The sequence below is a fragment of the Lepisosteus platostomus genome, chromosome 11, assembly GCF_059453375.1.
Source record: "Lepisosteus platostomus isolate fLepPlt1 chromosome 11, fLepPlt1.hap1, whole genome shotgun sequence".
Taxonomy (NCBI): domain Eukaryota; kingdom Metazoa; phylum Chordata; class Actinopteri; order Semionotiformes; family Lepisosteidae; genus Lepisosteus; species Lepisosteus platostomus.
Genome location: NC_142621.1, coordinates 29245774 through 29263533, shown reverse-complemented (window position 1 = coordinate 29263533; position 17760 = coordinate 29245774). Strand labels below are relative to the sequence as shown.

At 37.7% G+C, this 17760-nt stretch overlaps 1 protein-coding gene across 1 annotated transcript; it reads left to right on the top strand.

The window, feature by feature from the left end:
- Positions 1 to 5741: 5741 nt before the first annotated feature.
- gclm (glutamate-cysteine ligase, modifier subunit) lies at positions 5742 to 17402 on the top strand. The gene is made up of 7 exons (XM_088599052.1): positions 5742 to 6115; positions 7018 to 7083; positions 12113 to 12197; positions 12986 to 13042; positions 13841 to 14043; positions 16470 to 16584; positions 16978 to 17402. The coding sequence occupies exons 1-7, from the start codon at positions 5990 to 5992 to the stop codon at positions 17169 to 17171; spliced, it is 846 nt and encodes a 281-aa protein (XP_088455178.1). The 5' UTR covers positions 5742 to 5989; the 3' UTR covers positions 17172 to 17402.
- The last annotated feature ends 358 nt before the right edge of the window (positions 17403 to 17760 follow it).

The window sequence follows — 17760 nt, the reverse complement described above, 5'->3', positions numbered from 1 at the left end:
TAGGTTATGGTCCTTGCGATCTCTGACTTTGCAGGGCAGAGTACTGGTCATAAAGGCAGTGGTCCTACCCTTGATTTTGTATGTTCGCTTAGTGTTCTTCCCATCAAGATCAGTGCTAGCAGTACTTAACAGGCTTCTGTTTAGTTTTTTGGGGGGTTCAAAATGTGAGAGGGTCCGGAGAGAGGTGCTTACAAGAAGGGTGGAGGCAGGGGGTGTAGGGATGCCAGATATATTTTTATTCCTGATTTGTAATTATGTGGCTAGCCATTTTCGAATTGCCACTATGGGACAAGGGAAAGCTTATTTTTTAAGTAGGTTTTTATTTGGGTCATATTTGAGAAGGTTGGGTCTTTCTATTCCTTTAACAGTACCTGTCTCATTTGAGCTGTCTTATGCTTAAGGCAAAGGGCATTGGAATCAGAGGTACTGGCTGTCCTATTGACTTCAAGAGCATTAAAAGGTATTATACAGGGCAGGGCCCAAATATGCCATGTTCGTGGCCTCATAGATGAGGACCACAAGGCTGTTTGTGGACGTATTGCCTGCTCTGGGTTGCTGAACAGGCACCATGACATGGCCTGGCTGATCGCTCAAGGATCTTAAGCCACAAGAGTAGTAATGTTCTCGAGAGGAATGGGGAAAACAGCTTGTTGTACCATGGATGGATGTGACCGGCCAGAAACAATCCACCATGCGCTGTGGGACTGTGGAGCAGCACAGGAGATATGGAGGAGAACAGACAGCTGGATGGCTTGTTTCCTTGGAGACACTGGGCTGTTGGCCCAGGCAGTGCTGTACGGCCAGGGCCTGGGAGCCCTACCAAGAAAAAAGGAGAGCAGAGATGGAAGGCGGTCTGCTGTGTTTGAGCGGTGATATGGTTGAGGTGCAACATCAAAGTAAGGAAAGGAGTGATGCCTTCCTCTTTGTCTGTACTGTACACTGCAGCATGGTATCTTCAGGACTATCTGCTACTTCAACAGAGAACCTCCAGTGCAGAGGAAGTGAGAGATTTTGGAAGGTGAACTCTTGGGTGGGACAAGACTGGCTAAAGTGTCATAGGCTCACCAGCTCAGACCAAGGCTTATTGTTTAAGGTATACTCTGCCCTGTACAAGACTACAGAATGCCTTGGAAGAGGTGTATCTGTCTTTATGGTCTGTAAAATGTAAACCTTGACCGGTTTTCTGTTACCTGTCATTTCTAAGTTTTTTTGCGGAGTCCATGTGTTGTATCAGTATTTTGCACTGTGATGGGATTGCATATGTCTATTTTGTGATTGGAATGTCTATATTTTTTGTACTGCCTTGAAGATTTTGTATCAATATTTCTTAATTAAAAAAAGAAGTGCAATTTAGGAAAAGTGATATTTTAATGTTCTCTGCACTTTTTTTTCTTGCATATATGTCTCTATATACTGCATTGCCCTAAATGGGAATGTTGTCCAAATCCCCGAAAAGCAAAAGAGTTGAAAGAAAGTGGTTAAATGTCTCAATCTCTTGCATCTGGCATTGAATGCACTGGTTTTTTAACAGCTGTAGCTAAAATTTATTGGGTTTTCCAGACTCTTAACCTATTTAACGCTGATACCATGCTCATGGAGAGTACCATTCCACACAAAGTTTCCAATAACAGAATACTTGTCAAAAAATGAAATTGTACCTCAGTTAATACATTTTGTTTGGTGTGGCAAGGCTGCTTAGTCTTTTCAGACTAATATTTTGATGCCCTGGGTTATATTTTCTGCTTAAATGAGTGTTAGGTTGCATTGAAGAAGAAGACCTGGGTTCGAGCCAATGCAGTGAGACGCGAACTAGGGTGGGAGCAGCGAGGGCACAAGCCCTGGAACCTGAATCCGTTACAATAACAAAAGGACAGACAATGAAATGTGGGCTATTTCGAAGTCGCAATTGCGAGATATAAAGTCGTAGTTCTGAGTTTTCAAGTTGTAATTCTGAGATATGAAGTTGCAATTCTGAGTTTTCAAGTCGCAATTGCGAGATACTAAGTCGCAATTGCGAGATACCATAGAGCGTTTTTTTTGGAAACTGTGGAAACAGGCTTCCAAAGTGGTGTGTATTCCGCCCCGGTCGGACGTGAAAGCAGCATTCGGTGAATTATATGCTACCATTAACATTTATGAAACTATTTACTCTGATGTTGTGTTTTTCATTGTGGCAGACTTTTATCAGGCCAACCTGTGGGAAAAAATATTTCCAAGATTTCTCCTGCCCAACACGTGGTGTGAATACTCTCAATCACTGCTACACCGCTATCAAAGACTACTACCGCTCCATCCCTTGCACGCATTTCGGACACTTGGGTCATCTGTCGGTGCTTCTGCCAGCTTACAAGCAGAAGCCGAAGCGTGAGAATGTGTCCACAAGAACGCTACAACACTGGATGGAGGACACAGATGAAGTGCTGCAGGACTGCTTTGAATCTGTGAACTGGGCTGTGTTTTAAAAGTTCATCAGCGAACCTGCATGTGTACACTACAGTCGTCACCGATTTTATTAAGAAATGTGTGGATGACTGTGTACCCACAAAGACAGTTATCATAATCACTGCTTATGATTACAGGGATGAGGTCAAGAACCTGGTGGGGTGGTGCATTGACAATAATCTCTCCCTCAATGTCAGCAAAAGCAAAGTGCTGGTCATGTATTTTAGAAAGCAGGGTGGGGATCACACCCCTATTCACATCATTGGGTTGGCTGTTGAGATGGTTAGCAGCTTCAAGTTCCTGGGTACTTTCATTGCTAATGATTAAACGTAGTCCCAGCATGTAACTGGAGCTACAAAGAAAGCACAACAGTGCCTTTACTTCCTCAGACAGTTGAAAACATTTGGTCTATCTTCAACTGTCCTTACCATATTTCACAGGTGTGCTATTGAGAGGTTGCTCATGTGTGGTATTACAGTGTGGTTTGGCAGCAGCGCATTGTCTGACCAGAAGGCATTACAGGTGGTGATCAGGTCAGCCCAGTCCATCATTGGAGTACAGCTGCCCTCTACTTCAGACATTTTTACAACTCGCTGTTTCAGGTAGGCTGGAAGTATCTCTAAGGATACCAGTCATCCTGGTTTCTCATTTTTCTCCCCCCTTCCCTCTGGTAAGCGTTATAGGAGCATAAAGGCTCGGACTTCCAGATTCAGAGACAGTTTCTTCATGCAAACTGTCAGATTACTGAACTCTACCCCTACCAGTGACTTACACTGATGTTTTTTTTTTCTAAGTTGTATGTTATTTAACTTGTTGTTGTTGTTGCTGCCGCTGTTCTGTGTTTATGTTTTTGGTGTTTCCTTAATGTCTTTGTATTGGAGCATACATGCAAACAAGCATTTCATTGCATTTGTGCATATGACAATAAACTGAACTGAAATCATGGTAACAAATTAATTGATGTTACAGAATTTTGAATTATGCACAAAGCCGGGAACTTTGTGAAAGTACTTTAAGTTGCTATGTTGTCTCAAATCCTAGGTCTCATCATGAGAAGAGCAGGAGTTCACTGTAATGACTAATGTCATGCAACATACAAGTGAATACAGGTTGTGCAGCATGAATTTTACCTCAGAAATGTTCCAAGTAGTATTTGTCAGCAAAACCCTCTCACAATGGAGTGCAATATTTCTGTTGGATTAAAAGAGGTGTATTCACAAGCCTTTGCAATGTAATAGGGCCGCTTTACGTCACTGAACATTCTGTTGCCTTGTTCTGAATTGCAGACTATGGTGCAGCTCATAACTGGAAATTTGATCTATTTTGTGATGGAAATTGGAGGTTTTACAAGTTACTCTCTGTATTTTACTTTTATCGTTGTTTTAAAATGCGCTCATCAATGCTGAGTGTTTCTATCCCCGAAATATAAAAGTAGTGGTGCAGTTCTTTTAAACTTGAACTCAGGTGGGGCTTGATATAAGCCTATCATAAAACTAACCAAGAAACCTACTTCAAGACTAACTGTAACACTGACAAGTTCGAACTAAGTAGTGTATTTAGGACTGAGGAAGGATTCTTGAGGTCTTTTATAACTGATGTGTCATGGTTCATTAGATGAATAAGCAATTTGTAATTGCTCCTTTACAATAATTATGGTTAGATCAGTCAACATGAGCAAAACTACCTTCTCACAGAAAACCATTGGTCTTTGTAAAACCTTTGTAAATGCTATACTCTTATTTCAGTCTCCCAGTCTCATGTTCACATTTCTGGAAGTCATCAGAGGATAAAGGTGGGTGGCATGAGAAGAATGTGCTGTTTGAATAGATAAGATAATCCTCTACTACTAAATTAAAAAAAAAAACAATTTTAGCATTGCTGGAATTTGCTGGTTAAACAGCCAAACACTGAATAGCCTGCCACTCCCCCAAATTTTCCAAATGCAAACAAGCATACATTCCACTCTGTAATGTACTAAGTATTCAGAAAAGTTAATTTGAAAATACTATTAAATGCAATGTTTATTTCACCTGTTTCCACTCATTTTCACTCAATGAAATGTCAAGTTTGTCTTGTGGGAAATATGGTGAACTATTTGTTCATTTCTTTTATAAAGGTGTTTACTGAGCACAATCATTTATTAATGAATTAACATTAAGATTTATTGGTATTTTTTGGTGGAGTGTTTTTTTTCCAGTTGACAATCTTTAAATCTTTGTTTTATTATCCAGTGTTCTCCACTAAATAGAATTGTATTCTATACTTTAAAAATAATTGAATATATTTTCTGCAATATACATAGCTGTGCAACTGAAAAGAAGTAGTTGCTACCTTGTGATATATTGTAAAATGAGAGAAGACAACAATAATAGATGGTATAGCTATTTTAAATATAGCATTATGAAAGGTGCATAAACAGGATTAGAATTGCTTTTTGTAGGCTAGTCCTGTCATATGTTCTTTTCTACACATAATTGAAAAATTATTTTTTTGAGTTACCTGTAAATATTTTTTCTGATCAAAATGATTCATTTGCCTAGCAAAAATACAATACAATATCAAAACTAGAGATCAGTGTTGTAATGCTGCAGAAGTACAATTTGAATACAATACTGGTCTGTGCTGTAATATTGTAATATGAAATGAATACTATATAGGTCGGTGCTGTAAAATTACAATTATATAAATTTAATGCAGTATTGGTCAATGCTGTATTAAATACTGCAATTGTACATTAGAAATATACAGGTTAGTGTTGTAATATTGTACTAATATAATTCAAATAGATCAGAAGTGTGATATTGCAATAGAAACATTTCAGGAGATCACTGCTATAATGTAATTGTACTGTTTAAACACAACACAGCACAGTGCTGCAATATTACAATATTAGAAAAAATAATATTCAGGTCAGTGCTGTAATATTGTAATAACAATTCAAATTCGAGGAAATGGCAAACGTATAATTTAAAAACATATATACAAAATATAATACATGTGGAACAGTAACGATACAATGTCATACAAATTAAATACAATTAAAACAGTGAAATTAAAAAAATACTTTGTCAAGGTAAATAGCCCCTGTTTTAGAAACCTACTTATTTTAAAAAAGCTACTAACTTGGTATCAGAATGTCGTTGAAATAAAAATTGGTTAATAGAAACACGCAATAAAGACATGACACAGCATAACATCCTTTACTGCAGAGATTCAGGATGACTCAGCAACTGTCGCGACTTTGCCCCGTGACACAGTAACCTTAGTTACTGTGTACAGTACTGTTCTTGTCCAGCGATCTAGTATTTTTTTACACGGATCCTTACAAAAACTCCTCTCCGGGATTTCCTTCATGCCTCATCATTCAAGTGGGCGTGTCGATATCTCACCACTGCTTCTTTATCACTGAGTGAACCTTCTCTGCAGAGTCATTGGAAAGTTACAGTGAAAGACTCCGGTGGGGGGTTGCTGTCTGGAGTCAACTGGAGTGTTTGTTGTAGCTGTTGCTATTCAAGTTTGGTGGTCGCCGCGCATCTTTGTTACGCACATGGAAAATCACAGTGCCAGCGCCAGATTAATGCTGAACCATGCTACAACTCTGAACCTGCACACAGGGAACCTGGTGAACCGAAGCCGCCTAAAGAAGAAATGTCCTTCTTCGCCAAGTGAGGAGGTGGGTTGGTTAATCGTTACAGCAAGGTAGCGGAAGAGACGAGGTTAACTAGGCGCTTGGAAGCCAGACAAGTGAGTCTGAAGCGACAGGAAGGAGAGGGTGGCACTGGGCCTTTTTTAGTGAGGTCTGCGGCGTGGTGTTGGAGGGGGGTTACAGGGCTGTGATCGGTACGGGTAAACATTGTAATCCCACTGCGTTGAGGTCAGCAGGTGAATCCGGCTTCTTCGCCACCCGCACGGCACCCTTAACACCTGTTCTTGGTGTAACGCCACCCTCAGCTCCTGTTTTCTGCTTTAAATCATTAGATCCCACTGTGAAAAGTTCGATTTCTGTTCACGTAAATTCCTGGAATATCGTTGTGATGGGATTAATGACTCACTGAATACATTCTTCTGGTTTTGGGCTCTTTAATAACATGATGTCAATATGAAAATATAAGATGGTAATATGCACATGTTGTGAGCAGCCCGATTAAATTAAGACTCGGTACAGTATGTAATGAGAATAAAATAACACCCAAAGTGATCAAGAGGTTTCTCTTTTAGGTAGTATAACGCACTGGATATATACATTATTAGTGCACTACTGTCATTAAAATACGTGGAAGAGTAAAAAAATCACTTGATAAGCGATTTAAATGACTCGATTTATTAGATGACATGCACTTTCTCCTCAACAGTGATCCTGGTTACTAATTTAATATTCGTTTAGCTGACGTCATTGTCCAAGGCTATTTACATTCGATGCAAAATCCAAACTATAAAAAGAAACATCATATAGTCTTTAAAATACACTTGTGCTTTCGGCAGAGATTGTGTAATTAATGCATAGAAATAGCTCTTATTTTGGGAAAAACAAATTCGATGTTGATGCACAACATTATCTTTCTCCCTCTCTTTCAGCTCCAGGACTGCATTACAGCCACCCTGAGTGAGTGGTCTTCTAAAATTCCCTCTGCTGTGGATAAGGTGAGGCTGCTTGTTCTCTGTGGTGGCCTGTGTGCTGAGTCTTACAGCAGGCACCACTGTAGGTGGATATAGTAAGGCTCCTGTCTCACACTGTATCAGTATGAGCTATTCCAGGCTTTACAGAACTTTACAGTTCTCTTCTGAGCCATTGTAACATGTGAGAGATTTTATACTTCATACCTTAAGGCTGCATTAAAATAATATTAAGAACTTATTCACTCGGTTTTTTTCACTGAAGTGAAATGGCTCAAGTCACAATATAATAGGTATTTTATTTCCGTGAGTCAAGCACCTGTCATTTTAATAAAACGTTAAATGGTACACACGCAGCAACAAATGATATATTGTCAAAAAGAAGGCATTTCTGAATGTCTTTGTTTGGGCATTTTTTTACTGCAATATAAACCAATCAAAAAGCTTGATTTATTTTTAAACACTTGGGGTTCATCCCTAAATCATTAAATTTAGAAGAAGCCCCTTTTATCTCCCAAGTAAAAACTCTAAAGCTCTGCTAATTTTGAGCTATTTTTCAGGCAGAATTTACAGGTGATGCTGTTTGCTCGCATTTCGGGCTGTCATTTTAATAGTTTAGCTCTCGATTCGATTTTTTTTGTGGCCGAAAGGTTGCATTTGCCAGGTAAAAGGAGACCTGCAGATGTGTGTGGGATGCAATGATGAAAATCAGTAAACTTAAAGCTAATAAAGCAATCTAAATATGAAGGGCCAAGATGAATGCTTGTGTCTAAATTAGGATCTATCGATGACTCCATTGCTACTAATTACCGTTTAAGGGGAGATGGGCAGATGGGGAAATTCACATAGAAACTGAAGAGACCTAAATCTAGAAATAAAATGAGAGCAGCTACATTGTTACCTCAGCCTCCTTACACGATTATATCCGGGCTTTTAGCAAATGTTTAGTTTTTTTATTTGTGTTAAGAGGCTGAAAATGTTGTTTAAAGTGCTGATTTTGGCTTTAAATGTTTAAGATCACTGCTTGGAGACAGAAATTATGTCGTACCTGGCTGTTCTGACCAATGCATAGTGATCTCATTTTAAAGTTATTAGAAATATAATTGAAGAAAAGCTGATTTTCCCTTATATATTTAAACTGTTTCATAAAGTGCCTTAAGTAAAAACCATTTTTCTTTAGTTAAGTCTAAATCAGTCCCTTATTTTCAGTTTCATGGAATTCTATGAATTCAGCAGAGTTGCTTTTTTTGGTGCTGAAATAACCAAATGACAAGACGTGCAAGAACAGAACAGCTCACATGACATTAAGAAACAAACTTTTTATGACTTATGCATTGTGTGCAAAGTACTATCTGGGCCCCTCTACTTCATTTAGAATGCAGTATTACAAATGAAATATTCAAAACATTTGTTCACTGACCTGGCCTTAACGCTCCTTTATTTCAGGCTTTATCCAATTTTGGTAAGGACCTAATTCTCTTAGAAGTGAACAAGGGAAATATTGTACTATTACTGTAGTACTGTGTATATTATCCCACTGTCGTGCGAAACGTTCATCTTGTTTAGGTGATCTCCTAGTGTATTTACCTCTTGTAAGCACAATGTTACTTCTCTGCGTGTCTGAATCCCTCAAGGAAAATAGTTGTATGTTCTTACAACTTTTGCTTTTGCCCAGGATTGAATTAACATGGCTGAGATTTACAGTTGCTTATCGAATCAAAATGAAATCTTAATGCACTTCAGTAGTAAATGAAGTAGGCCCCGTGCTGTATGTAAAGTGATTTAGGATCCTTTGGAATGAGAGTATAGAAATGCTGGGATTTATTTTTATTTTATTTTTATTTATTTTTTTTTGGTATTGCTCATTTTTTTTAGACAATGGGATATATGGCTGCTTTTGTTAAAATACTTTTTTTTTTAATTGCTGGAACTTTAACATAGTTTTAATTATGAACTACCCAGGGTGGGAAATAAGCAGTATTGACTACTGTATAACCAATCAGACTTAGGAAGAGGACTGCACTTAGACCAGTGGTATGAAATGATTTGACTGCTGCACTAAATTTGTTTTCTCTGATCTCCTTTCTGTGTTGAGATGCTCGATAGCAGAAATCCAGATGCAAGACTGTGTTCATACATCCAGCACTAGCTTAACACGTATTACGGAAGAGTCCACTATATTCATCCAGAGCACCGCATGTCATATCCCCAAAGACAATTGTATAAAATACATAAATATTACATAAATATAAATTATGCATAACAATAGAAAAGCAAAGAAGAACATCTGTGATGCAGAAAATTCATGCAGCCTGAGATATTCTATAACTGTTTTCTATTTGAACATCGAAGATTGTTACATTGACTTGTCTTTTAAATAGTGCAAGTAGGTAGCTGTGTCAGCATGCGTAGGCTGCAGAGAAACAAGTAAATATTTATTCCATGCTGAAAAAGAGAAGAAAGGAAACACGTCTCGGCTGTAGAGCCTTCTTCCGGTGTGAGAGAGGGTTTTCCTACACGAAGAAGGCTCCACAGCCGAAACATCATGTTTCTTTTCTTCTCTTTTCAGCATGGAATAAACCTTTACTTGTTCTCAATTAAATTTACAATCCTTAGATTTATTTGAGAAAATAAATAGCATTGTCTCCTTCAATGCTAAAGAGGTTTTAATCCACCTCACTGACTGATTCAGGCAGCAACAGTTCCATTAAAAAATTCACTTTTGAGTAAGTAATAATTGATATGGAATATCAGTGCTGAGAAGCATCAGCAGTTTAGCAGATTACTGCAGTCTTGAAAGGGTGAGTCTGAAACAGTTGTCTGCTGTGAAGTTTCACACTTATGGTTTCCTCTATTGGGAGCTCATAATCTACTATGAGCCAAATCGTTTTATATGACTTCCGAAATGGTATGTCCCGAAGGGTATTTTGTTTCAAATACCAGTATGGATGTTTTATTCACTCCTCCCAGCACTTTTCTTTGTAAATAAGCAGTGGCATTCAGAATAGACGTACTGTAGTTTGTTGCCTGTTAGTTATAGTTCAATGAGAACTCTGTCCTTGACAGCAGATTACCATCTGACTTCAAAGAGTGAAATTTTACATGTTGAAGTTCTTCGTTTTTAGAAATTCTTTATTTGTGGTACATTCCTAGTCCTGCTTAAGAGACTGTCAGGCATCTGATTATTTTTAAGTCTGTTTCTGGAAGGGTGCTTAGGTGTTTACATCTCTGTGAAAGTAGGGTAAATTTATTTGAAGATTTATATTCTTAATGTGTTGTTGTCATTGATTAATTTTAGGTTGATTTTGTTCCCCTCCCTCTCTGTTTCATACCTCAAAACATATGATGTATGCAGTGCATTGTTTAGATACTCCAGGAGTTGTAGTATACCTTCGTTGACTTTTTTTTTAGCTTTACTTTACATCTGTATTGACATTACATTTCACACTGAAGACTGAAAAGGTTACTATTCCGCAATGGCGTTTGAGACTAGTTTTAAGCCATTGCCTGAGTTTTGCTGAGGTCACCAAATCTGTTTTTATAGGCTCAGTCAGTGTGTAGGGGTCTTACAAACAAAGTGAAAGCTCATTAGAGTGTCATTCTGATGAAATCCTGTAATAAGACTGTTATCCAGAAAGCTCTGAAAAACAAATGGAGATGCTGGAAAAATAAGATAAAATTGTAGTCCTTCTTTCCTGTCTGTAAAATAATGTCCTTGTATGTTAAACATCCAATAGAGTATTTGAAATTTCACCTTTTTGGAATTTTGTGCTTTTTACAATATTGCCATTTTTAATACAAATTTAGTAGTCTTAGCTTTTTTGTCAAAAATTAATCTCAGAAGGTATTGCTTTGCCTCACAGGTATTGTTTTTCTCACAAGTTGAATGGAAGTTAATTTCAAAACTTCATATCACCACCTGGGCTGTGATTAGGAGGAAGATTGTTAGGATTAAGGGACATTGTAAAGTTTCCCTCATGGACAAAAAAAGAGCTGAGGACAGCAGGGTTTTTTCTTAGGTTTGTTTGGGATGCAAAGCAAATGTTTTGAGGTAGGAATTCTTCAGCAAGTTAAGCATGAAACGCTGCCAAATGCTATCAGAGCTCACAGACAAAGATGGGCTTAGCTACTAACTGACCTTGCTACTAAAGCAGATTTTGGAAAAGCTGCTGTTTTTATAATTTCACTTTTGTATTTGGTGATCAGAAGTTATCTTCTTCTGTGAAGTTCATAAATGAAAGGAAATCCCTTCTTCTGTAGAGGCTTTTGTTACAAGGTAGAAGGCCAGTTAAGGAATTTACTCACAATCCCGGTTGTTGCACATGAATATAGCAGCAGTATTTAGTGAATTTGTGCTGTAGGAAGCTTTTTAGTCTGTAGTGGTGAAAAGACATCTTAGGTTGGGTTGGTCAAGGCAGCACAGTGCATGATGCAGTTCCTGGGTTCAATTCTAGACTGGGATGTCCTCATCATGTGGGTTTTCTGTGGACACTCCTGTTTCCTTTGTGGGCTCCCACAGTTTAAAGACTTGCTGTCCCTAAATTGCCCCCAGATGTGAATAAATATACAATGGACTGGCTGTCTAGTGTGTAGTCCTGCCTTGCCTCTAGTTTCCCAAAACAAACTAGGCCCAGGAAATGGCTGTATTAAAGAATTCATGCTCTGGAAAGTTTAGATATATTAAGTTATTATTAATCTGGGATTTTCTGCTCCCCAAAATAATGTCTGCTAATCATGTTCGGGGCATTAGGTGCAGTTTGACACTTTTTAAAGAGATTGTTGCAGATTTAATAATTTAATATCAGCAAGTATAGAGCTCTGCAGTGGAGTCCTGACTAGGACGTATCCTGATTTATGCCTTTGCTTGCCAGAATAGGCTTCTGCTCCCCCACAACCCGTACTGCGTAAACCAATTAGATAATGGAAAGGTGGAATTATAGAGCTTTTTTTTCCCAACAAAACAACACAAATTTTCCATAGTCCTGTATTCCAAATTTGTAGACAATGGTGAGTAGTTTTTGTAAAATAAAATGGTCTTATTTGTATTTTTTTTTAGGAGTTGCCTGACACGTTGAACTGTACATTGACCCAACCAACAGAGGCTATCACTCCTGAAGAAAGGGAGGAACTGAAGGTTTCAGGTAAAATGCCTTTGTAGTTCAAGGCTAAGAACCTGTTTTCATTTTGACTAAAGTCATTTAGAGCTCAGTTAATCCAAAGTAATGGAGAACCATGTGGATTTCCTGGATTTTAGGAGCCTTGGAATATTTTTCAAAATGGAGCAAAGAAATGGCTATTTGTATCATGCCAAGCCCAAAGGTTGTGTTTTAGTATGGTACTGGTTGGTTCTGTAATGGTATAGAAACTGTTTCCTCTGAGGGTAATTTTTGTTACCCCTTTTTATATTCCCTCAGGAACTTGTGTCTTGCATTGTAATAGAAAATCATGCTTCAATTTAAAAAAATAGTTGATAAGAATTCCTTTTAATAAACCGCATAGTTCACAAAGGAATCCTAGAGTAACATTTTAGTAAAAGTACATTCATTTGCACATTCTTTACTATATAAGGAGCAAGTAATATGTTAATTACATTCTGAAAAGAGAAGAAAGAAAACACTATTTCGGCTGTGGAGCCGTTGTGTTTTCTTTCTTCTCTTTTCAGCATGGAATAAACCTATTACTTGTTCCTTAGCAGCCTACACATGCTGATGCAGCTACCCACCTGAACTACTTTACTATATAATGTTTGTTTATTCTTGCACATATTTTGTTGAAATGGTAAATCATTAATTCACATCTGCATCAGTGCTGTATTTTGAATGTTCAGTGTGTTAATGTTCTACACTTAATTTTAGATGGTTGGAGTGTTTTATTTTCTATTTTCTGGAAACTTGTTAGTCTGATCTCTTCAATATGTCCTTACTTGCAGTGAAGCTTTTTCTCAGTGGGTCAAACTGTTCCTGCATCAGGGATGCAGTAGAAATGGGTAAGTGCAGCATGAAAGAACATGTCTATTCTAAGTCTAAGTTAAAATATGTTCAAACTCTTAATAAATAGTATTACGTATAATACCGTAGTGAGTTTATAATAATTCTCTAATACTGACCCCATTAGTTGTCCACATTGGCATTCTTTGATGTCTGCTCCATTAAAGACCTCAGAATGTGATCTGATGTTTCTTTCGGTTAAAACTCTGTTGCTTAATCTTCATTCATTAATGTAATTGGAAAACTAGAAAATGTTTAATTACGTGCTGCTTTGGATATAAAGCAGGTCAGTCATAGTTCTCAAGGGCCAGTGTGTCTGCAGGTTTTCTAGGTCTCTTTAAGGCAGCAGCACCTTAAGAACCGTGAGCAGCTGTTAAACTGGTCCAGTTTAAGCTCCTAACTGGCTGGCTTCGGTCATTAACAGTTGGAAGGAAACCTGCAAGAATTTCCAGGTTTATGTACCTCTGATTGAAGGTGTTGTACAGTCACCTATAACAGGTAATCATGGTCCTGGAGACCTGCATAAGTGTTGTTTTTTTCCAGCTAAGTACTGTTACCCAATTGATGTAATATGATTTTAGGAACAGGTTTAGGAATAGGTAAAGGGTTACTCCATGCTGAAAGGCAAAGAAAAACGAGATACATTGTTCCATTCCATGTTAACGGCTTCAGTTAAGTAAATAAGCTTGGCTGGAATGAAAACTAGCAGGATATTGCCCACAAGGACCAGCATTGGCAACCATTGACTTGCAAAAAGTGCCGAAGAAGAGCTTTGAGTTTTTATGTCATGTTGGCAGCCTGCTCAGCCCTGGGGGTGGCCCAGCTGGACTCTGTGATCATTGCCCCACCTCCACTCCTGGAGGGAGACAGCCTGTCCCTGGAACACCTGCAGCCTCTCTGGGAGGAACTGGAGAGGTTAGTCCAGAGCCAGAAGATCGCTGCCATTGGCACCTCTGACTTGGACAAAGCTCTTCTTGAGCAGCTGTACACATGGGCACAGGTAATGACTGCAATGCTATAACAGGGCCATAAGCCTCACCCACTTCAGGTATTATGAGCCAAATTGTTTTGAACTTTTTGTTTAACAAGGAAAAGATTTACAAGTAAAACACATAAAAAAACAATTTATTGCTTTAATCTTTAATTTTACAATGACTGTTTTTTATATTATTAACAATGTACATTATGCTAGTGTAGATGGGAAGTTACATATAAAAATACAGTCAGAAAAAAACAGAACAACCCAAAATTCAGACAAAAAAGTGCTTTATCTTCTTTCACAGAACAAACCCTGTCTAGGCTTGTCAGTATTTGCTAAACATCTCTGCCTGTAACCTAAGAGAAAAGGTGATCCATTGTTCTGATGTTCGGGGTTCTTTAGTAAACCATTTTCTTTTGATAGTTTTCTTACTAGCAGCTGAAAGAATTTCTAGCTACTTGGAATTTCCAAGTAGTCAAAAGTAACATTACTCAAATATATAACAGAATTCAAATGTATTTCTAGGTTTACTATGTTATTACGGGGATGTATGGATTTCCAATATAGTTATATTCAGGGTCATGCCCAAAAATAACGTGTAAATTAGTTGCTACTTGCTTTCCTCATAGACTCAAATATTGTGAACTGCTTCCTTTTTGTTTGTTTGAATTTTAGGAGTGATAAAAGACGAGTCAGGTTCTTCCAACTGAAAAACTGGTGGAGCTTTGTTGAAATCTGCATATGCTCTTAATGCTTAATGCTAATGCATATGCTATTAATATTTTCAGTGTTATTATAGTTTTCTTCTGATTTCATTGCTAATAAGATGCTATAAAACAATCAAGCAATTTTTTACCTTGCTCTGTATTTGGTTGTTTTACCCAACTATTTGCATAGTGCCTAATTTGGAAGTATCCGTAGAATTCTTTAAGATATTTAATTTCTAACTTCCCATGTGTCTAATTGTGGTGTATATGGATCTAGCACTTCATCCAGCTTACATACATGAGCATGTTGCTCTTACTTTCTGAGATTGCTTGAACTGCTATTTTGAATACCTTTTCAGTCCTTTCCTTTCTGGGTTCTTTTGAATCTTCTTCAGCTGATTGTTTTAAAAATAGTGGTTGGCTTGAAAAATATCAGACTGCACCATAAACTTAGTGAATCGACTAATTTTAGTTGGTCAATCAATATTTTTATATAGCGCCTTTTAAAGAAAATGTCCTTCACAAATCACAGATTGTTGCATACATAATAAATTTACGCACTTCATAGATGGATATAAATGAGGGTATGCAAAGTTAATGACTTTACAAGCCCAGAACATAGCCTCAGTTTGTTTGCTGATCACCTTCCCTGAACATTTACTTAAACTGTAAGTAAACTATTCATGATTTAAAGTCACATAACAAAAAACAATAATAGATCTTTAACAAGATAAGTCACTTGAGAATGATTTCTCTTTTGTCAAAGTCCTGACTAAAGATCACAATACATTATTGAACAGAAGGCATAATAGTGATAAAAGGTTCATTACATTGTATTAATTGGTCATCTCCTAACAGGACGTGGCAATTTAATCATGCAACTGAAATGAGGCTCAGCTGTGAAAGTGACTAGTTTCAACTCACTCTGCAGATTGTTCCAGGATTTAGCAGTGGTAAACTGAAAATAATTGTGCCAAAGATTGGTAGGTGCTCTTGATAGATTCAATTTGAAAAAAGAACTACATCTTTAATTTGTAGATAGTGTAGGGAATTGCAGTACATTATGAAGATATGGAAGTTAAATTAACCCAGTGAAACATTTTGTGTGGTATGATTTGAGTTCATAATAATGGGTGTGATGGGGGGAGGATGCCTGAATTTTACAAATACAATTCAGGCTATAATACCAGGTTTCTTACAGAACAGTTTTGAGGAAACGGCATCACCATATTCTGAAAATGGGGTTGTAGACCTTCAATTTGGTATATAGAGCAGTGTGTAAAATGAAATTTGTGATAAAGGAATGCAAGTCTTAACTTCACGTGAGCTAGTAACTGTAAAGTAAACTGCACATGGATGATTACAGCTGCTGACGTGGGTGGGCTAAGATGGTGATGTTGTCTACCTGAGGTTGGACATGAGAGCTGCCTTTTGAATGAACAATATGGTGCTACATTTTGGTCTCCGTACCACACAAAGGATATTATTGACTTAGAAATGAGCTTCCTGGTCTTGGAGGATTCTCATATATGGGTTAAAAGGAACTACAGAAGTGATTAAGAGGAAATTTGATCCGAGTATATAAACCCTTAAATGGTATAGATCAATCCAGGGGGCTACTTTATGAAATAAAGGTATTTTAGTTTTTGGAGAGGTGACATGTAAAGACCTCAAGCTTATTGCCATACTTTTAAATGCACTCTTATTGAGGTGGAGTGATGCACTTTTTTCCTTCTTTAGGTAAAGCCCAGCAGCAATCAGGTGAACTTGGCCTCTTGCTGTGTGATGCCTCCAGACCTGACCGCGTTCGCAAAGGAGTGTGACATCCAGCTACTCACTCACAATGACCCCAAAGGTGAGAAGTGCCCATCCCGTTTAACAGAGCTTGAGCAAATCTCTAGGAAGAATGAGTGAAAATTTCTAAATCCAAATGTGCATAGCTGATACAGAATACCTAATGTAATTCCTGCAAAATTTTAGCAAATGAAAAATTGTGATCAGAACATTTTCAAAAATGGGGGGGTTTGGGTGAATATTTTCTGAAGGCACTGTACATTTGGGCATGTTCCATGTCAAATTTTGGGTTTTGAATAACACTTTATAAGATATGAATACTTTGTACAGTTGGGAAAAGATCATCCTTTGCCTGATATACCAACACCCTGGAAGTATGTTTACAAATATGTTAACTTTACTGTATTGAACTGAATCTGCATTCAAATTCCTTTTTGTACCTTGTTCCCCTTAGAGCTGATTTCTGCCACAAGCTTCCAAGCAGCTGTGCAGGAAAGCGTGAAGGAGCTCCTGGTAGCCGACTGGTCGCTGGAGTGGGTTTTGCGCTATTCCGTCATCGTCAAAAGCAGAGGGATCATAAAATCAAAGGGCTACCTTGTTCAGGCTAAAAGAAGCAACACTGACCACACTTCAAGCTATAGTTCTTGAAGTGTTTCTTACAATTAGTTAAACCAGATTGGTAAACTTATTTTTAAAAAGATACCCTTTTAAAGTGGCTCTTTGCATGTGATTTGTTTGATTTGGAGGCTTTTTAAGCAAAAAAAAAATCAAATCAAAAGTGCCTCCACTTCGTCTCTGTACCTCTGTTTACTACTGTGCTGCTTCCACTCTGAGCCTAAATGCTTTTGAGTGATAAAGATTCTAGTTGTTTGAAACCAAGCTGTACTAAGCAGTAGTACTTGGCATTCTTCAAGAATCATAACATATATTGTTGCTGAAGAGAGGAGGCCATTTGGCCCATCTAGCCCTATTGGGAAATAGAAGCTGTAAACTCAAAACCAGAGTATTGAGTTTAGCAACATGTCTGAATAACTTGTTCCATACTCAATTCTGAATTCTGAATGTTCTTCTGTAGTTTCTCCTCTGGTTAATGTTCCATTGCTGATTCTGAAGAACTTCACTGGGTTGACAAAGCTTATCAGTATTTAGAATAATATTCTTGATATTGAGAATAATTTCTTTTAGTGTTGGACTGTGTTAAATATTGCATTTTCACTCTTGAAATTGAAATGGAAAG